Here is a 6,000-nt window from a genome sequence, read left to right as displayed (position 1 = left end):
TGGAAATGGACCCAGAAAAAGTAAAAGAAGTCTTCAACTGGCAGCTCCCACGTACCCATCATCGACTTCAAAGTTTCCTGGGATTTGCAAACTTTTACAGACAGTTCATCCCAGTGTTTGCAGAAGTAGCCTTGCCACTGACAGAAATGCAAAAGATGGGGTCTCCTCCTACAGCACAGGTGAATTTGTGCCAAGGGCTAAGTTACCCAAACCAAAGTTTCGTACATATTACTAGCTCCAATATCTGAAAATATCTCTAGGTCAGAGTTGAATCTTCCATTGCAAAGCAGAGCTAGCTCCATAACATTTTCTGTTGTTGTTGCTTTCCCAATGGCCAGAAAACATATTTTCATTTGTTTTAGAAAGCAAATATCCTTTTCTCAGAAGAGTGAAATTAGGCCTCCTGCAATATGACTTTTCCCATCCATTATATATAATATTATTGTTGATTATTACCAGGCTGTGGCTGCAGGATTGGAAAGATAGATTGAAGAGAGGAACTGCTCTCATAATTTCTCAGTAATGCATGTTCTGTACAAGCCTTCAGAGAAGCCCTTTTGGCTCGGGTGGAAGACCTCTGCTCAGGAAAGCAGGGGTGGGCGGCGGCGAAGCTGTCACCATTCAGGGATGGATAGTGGGGCTACACAAACATTTACTAAACTAATAACCTCTCAGTTAAATAATGAACAATCCGAACAACAGAGCTGATGCTGCATCTTTTTTTTTAATTTTGCTGCTTGAAAGCGACTGCAGAGCCGAGAGAAGGAGGAAAGAGCGATATATTAGAAACAAACAGGGCAAACATCAGTGGCTAGACTGAGTGGAAACAGTATGTTGCAAAGAGAGGAAATTCACAGGTGCAAAGCCCGCAATAACTCTTAATAAAATACAATACAGAAAATAGGACTTAAGGATCTCCAAAATACATTATCTTAAGAGTTGGCAATAATACAAAATAAAATTCATTATGTACAAACAATTTCTGCTTTTGGTCTCTGTACAACAATATGAATTTGAGGCACATGTGGACAATTCTCAGAAGTTATGACTAATGACAAGGATGTCAAGGATACACACTTGTTGAGAAGTGGTTCTTTATGCTGGTTTCAGATTTTTTGAGAGGTGAATACATAGAAATTTGTAGTGTGTGTCCTAGTGGACTTTAACAAAGAATTGCTGGGGAAAATTTCTGTATATTGACTATTGAAATGGCAATCATTGCAGAACTATGCTGATCTATCTGTCCCAAATGCATGTATGTAAGTTTGCATATGTGTGTATTGTGGGGGCGGGAGACATCAAGATGCCCACTATCTTTGGTCCTCTGCATATTGAGGAGGAACATTTGTAGAAATGGTCAAACAAAATTTCTTAGTCCATATGGAGATGGGTCATTTATGGCAATCTCATCTTTTAAAGGAACAGTAAGATAAAGAAGGACTTCATTCAAATGGGCTGCTGTTGGACTATTTGAAAGAAAAGCCAAAGTTTAAAAAACACCCAACAAATATCAAAGATTGCAATATCTTTTACTTCTTATTCAGAAGTAAATTTCAGACTCTCCAATCATCAGATAAAAGGACTGATTTTATTGATTATGATTTGTATTCATGAGAAACACTTTTTAGAAGACTATTTTTTTTCTTAACTGGACATAAACGTGATATGCAATCTGTTTCACGTGGTGATGTCATATTTGATCAGCAAAAGTTTCTTTTTGAAATATCCTCTTATCTGGATATTTAATTGTAAAGTATACAACTATGTAAAAAAACTAATGCAAAAATCTCAAAAATCAGTAGCTGAACAGGAATGTTTTTGTTGACATAGAAACAAAAATTATTTGGGAATGATGGAGTTGGGTAGTAGACTTCAATTACAAGTGAGAATACATTAGAGGGTGGAGGTGCTATCCCTGATTATGGAAAATGTGAAATCTGACAGAAAGATCAGTATTAATACCAGGGCCTAAGTGTGAGTGAATAAGAGGTTAAACTCAAGGCCAGCTTGGAGCTGTCTAGGTAGGACATCTCCTCCCACAGTGCAAGCCTGTTCATTTTACTCAGAAATAATTCCCATCCAGTTGTATTTATGAGTTTGTCAGTTTAGACTGCAATCCAACCCCTCAATTTTGCAATCCTAGTCATGCTTACTTAGAATTAAGAATGATGCTTACTTCTAGGTAAGCATGCAAAGGATTGCAACGCCAGTCACATCACTAGGAAAGGATCCTGCATCCAGATGGAAGAGGCCCGGAGAGTTTGCAGCTGCTACAAATATTCAGCTGTGTCACTGGAGGTTCCATTCCTGCAGAAAAGATAAAACCAAAACATTACCCATATATTTTACCACCTCTTATTACCTCTTCATGTCAGTCAAAGACCATTGAGCGGATCCTCCTTTGGTTGGATTCTTTGGCAGATTGTTTCAGTTCCTCAGAATACCTTGATCTCTCCGTTATTTTCAATTGCCCTAATGTCACATATAGTGTCAGATATTATACCGGCTACAATCTGTCACAAATTGAATAGCAAAGGTTCTCTTTCAGTGCTAGAGCTGAACACATTGTCTGCAAATAAGCCCTTAGCCCTGGCAATGGTTAAAAAAGGGATAATTAGCAAGGGAGAAGAAGGATAGAGCCTTGAGTGGGCTAGTAATTCCTAAGATGAAGGCCAGTCTAATCAATCTGAAATACACATATGTCATATAACATTCTGATTCTAACATATTTTTGATAGACATTGAAAATTATTCTCTGTTAATTGAGGTTTCCATAGTCCATAAAGCTTCTTTGCCTGAGATTTGAAACAGATAACTTATAGTTGGAGAAAAAGAACCAAAAATTACTCATTCTAGTTTGAGCTTTTGTGATGCAGAGCTTGCCGTAATGCATGTCCTCAAAGTACCACACAACTCCTTAATTGTTTCTGCTGCAGCGGATCGATAGTGCTACCCTGCCGGAAATTGAGAATGAGAAAGCCCAGCCTGTTCTTTGTCTTTAATAGCAGACTGACTGGCAGAAATCATCAACAATGAAGATTCTGATATAGACTCATAAAAACGTGCAATATTAACTGCTGGGGTCGGCAATCACTGAATGGCCTAGAAATTGGTTAAAAATGAGACAAATTTATTTTAAGGTCTAGATAGGAATGGAAGCCTTGATACAAGCAATCACAACTCTGCTTACCTCTCATGGAAGCTTTCCTTGGAATGAGTAAGAGTTGAGCTGGTCTGATTCTGATTTGGACCTGTAACAGGGGTTTTGTTCAGATATTTGACTGTTTCATAAGCCGCAGTCAGGCTACTGTGCACGTCCGCTTGTGGCTGCTTCTCTTCTTCCACATTTTTTTCAGCTTCCCACTCTTCAGGATGCTCCACAGAAATGAAGGAGCTGTAGGTCTCCTCTAAGGAGCCCCTGTGCTCATCATAGAACAGCAGGCTCCGTGATTGAACTGCATAAAAGAAGAGCCCCTTTAAGCAGCAAAAACACATTGCCTATTTATTTGTTATGTCTTTATAGCAATAAATGTCATCCTTGTAATTTCCACCTGTCAGGAAACTATATAACAATCAAACTGCCAAATAATTGCCTAAAATATAATATAGTTTGGATCATTTCTACTTTCTACTAAATTAAACTAAGGCTGTTCTATGAGGTCTCATCATTTGGCTTCAAGAAATAAACAGCAAAAAGCAAGTCTCTTCCTCAAACCCAGTGGTGGGTTCCTACCGGTTCGGACCGGTTTGGCTGAACCGGTAGTGGTTTGGCAGCCTGGGTTGCTGAAACCGGCAGTGACCCAGGCCTGCCATGCCCCTGAACTGGTTCTCTGGGCAGCGCCATAGGCACCACCATCTTGTTTTTCACTTCTGTGCATGTGTAGAGCAATTTTTATTGCACTGTGCATGCACGCACAGGAGCAAACTGGCAGTAGTGCCTGCCGGAAGCCACCTCTGCTCAAACCCCTTATTTGGGTGCAAAGTTTAATTCTGACGGCTAAGTCTTCAAAATGTATAACTTGATACCACCAATTGTAATAAGATGCTTTTTTTTTCTTTTTATGACCCTGTATTCCTTAATTCAGGATAGAGTTAGGGTGACAGAATGCAGTTGAGCATTTAGAATGCAGTTGAGCATTTACTGGCCAGATAGCCTGGTTCCCTATCACAGAGAAACTATGGAGTTAGATTAATGTCATTGTTAAGGATGAAAAAGAGACTGCTGAAGTAAAAAAAAAAAGTAAGAAAGCGAATTGATTGTTAGAACCGAGGAAACTGCCAAGAAAAGAAGCCAAAGTCAAGAAAGACAAAAATCTCAGGAAGGTTCTTAGTTCTAACCAAATGTGGAATACAAAACAGTGGCTAGCAGATGGGAAGAGGCCTGTCTAAGGACTAATAATAAGACAAGAGGCTTAATAGAATGTGAAAACAATCATAAATATCTTTAATTTCATAGGCTAGCAAAATAATGCTGAAGATCATTCAGTGCAGGTAAGAATTATACATGGAAATGGAATTGCCAGAAATTGAAGCTGGTTTTAGAAGAGCCCAGGGAACAAAATTATTGCTAATGCAGGTTGAATAACTGAGAACACAAAAAACATTAAGAAGAAATTAATATATACTTCATTGTATATAGAAAGGCCTTCAACTGTGTCAACTATGTTAAGATCTGGAAGGTGCTTTGGAAAATGTGAATCCCAGAACATCTTATGATCTTGTGCAAAAACTGTACCCTTCCCTGTATGGCGAAACACACTAGGTCAGGGTTGACAGAGGAGTAACATACAAGCTATGTACTTCCCCTTTATTTATTCAGACTACATACCAAATGTACTGTATATGGAGGGAAACTGAATCTATCTATCTATCTATCTATCTATCTATCTATCTATCTATCTATCTATCTATCTATCTATCTATCTATCTATTTAGTTTATCACTCATGTACAAGATAACAGGAATAAGAATAAACAGGAATAAGAACACAGGAAATGAGTACAAATAAATGGGGACAGTAGGACAGGGATGTTAGGCATGCTGGTGAACTTATGCACGCCCCTACTTGGAAGATTACAAAATTTAAAATTAGAGGAATAAATATCAATAACCTGTGTGGTAAAGCTATTCTGCAATATGCTCAATATGTGCTGCCCTTGAATAGAAATCATGACTGAGGCAAAATGTGGCTGCTATAGATTATAGACGTTGAAGGTGTCTGCATTGGAAACTCTGTACAAGATGTCAGTTGCCTGTCAGACACAATTTAAAACACTGGTGTTGATTTTTAAAACCCTAAAGAGCTTAAGATGGTATCTGTGCATATCATCTCTGTCTTACAAATCTACTGAGTTGCTTACATCAGCAGAAGAAGCCCTTCTGAAGATATCTTAGCTGCCAGAATTTGGCAGTCTGTTATGTGGGATGGGGCCTTCTGTTGTGCAACTTCCAGGCCACAAAAAGGTTCTCCCTAGGGCAGTGGCTGCTTTCCTACTCCCATTATTTACAAAAATGCTAAGAATACATCATTTAACTATTTGTTTTTAATTGTTAATCTACTTTATTGATGCTAACTTTAACTCTACTGATTTTAGTGTTCTGCATTTTGATTAATTGGTGGAAGCCACTTTGAGTACTACTACTAATAGGAAGTAGAAAAGTAGATATGAATTTATTAATGAATAAAACAAGGTAAGTTAATGGTTACGAAAAAGAAGCAAAAAATTGGAACTTTATCACACATTCTGAATTAATGACTATGAAAAAAAAATTGCAACCAAAACCTCTGAAAGATGTTACCTCAAGATCTAATTATCCCAGTATTGGACAAATTACAGCCTATTGGCCAGAGATTTACATTTTTCCATTGCTCCCTGAAATCACACTGCTGAAATTTGGAGCACAACGGCCCAATTTGAGGACTGCAATTCATGTGTGTAAGTTAAATAAGGTTGGGAATAGGAATGGGAAGGCTCTTGGAGGATTCCACATCTAATTCCC

The 6,000-nt window shown here is 38.2% G+C and overlaps 1 protein-coding gene across 1 annotated transcript in view; it reads right to left on the bottom strand.

Moving 5' to 3' along the window:
- Positions 1–716: 716 nt before the first annotated feature.
- CREB3L1 (cAMP responsive element binding protein 3 like 1) overlaps positions 717–6,000 on the bottom strand; it is a 92,548-nt gene continuing 87,264 nt past the window's right edge. Inside the window, exons 11-12 of the mRNA XM_032235261.1 lie at positions 3,191–3,455; positions 717–2,307 (exon numbers count right to left, since the gene is read on the bottom strand). Of these exons, the coding sequence (XP_032091152.1) occupies positions 2,271–2,307; positions 3,191–3,455 (302 nt within the window). The 3' untranslated portion in view covers positions 717–2,270. The remainder of the gene's footprint in view (positions 2,308–3,190; positions 3,456–6,000) is intronic.

The sequence above is a fragment of the Thamnophis elegans genome, chromosome 1 (assembly GCF_009769535.1).
Source record: "Thamnophis elegans isolate rThaEle1 chromosome 1, rThaEle1.pri, whole genome shotgun sequence".
NCBI classification, from domain to species: domain Eukaryota; kingdom Metazoa; phylum Chordata; class Lepidosauria; order Squamata; family Colubridae; genus Thamnophis; species Thamnophis elegans.
Note: the sequence above shows the minus strand (reverse complement) of the source record. Positions and strands in the feature narration are given on the sequence as shown.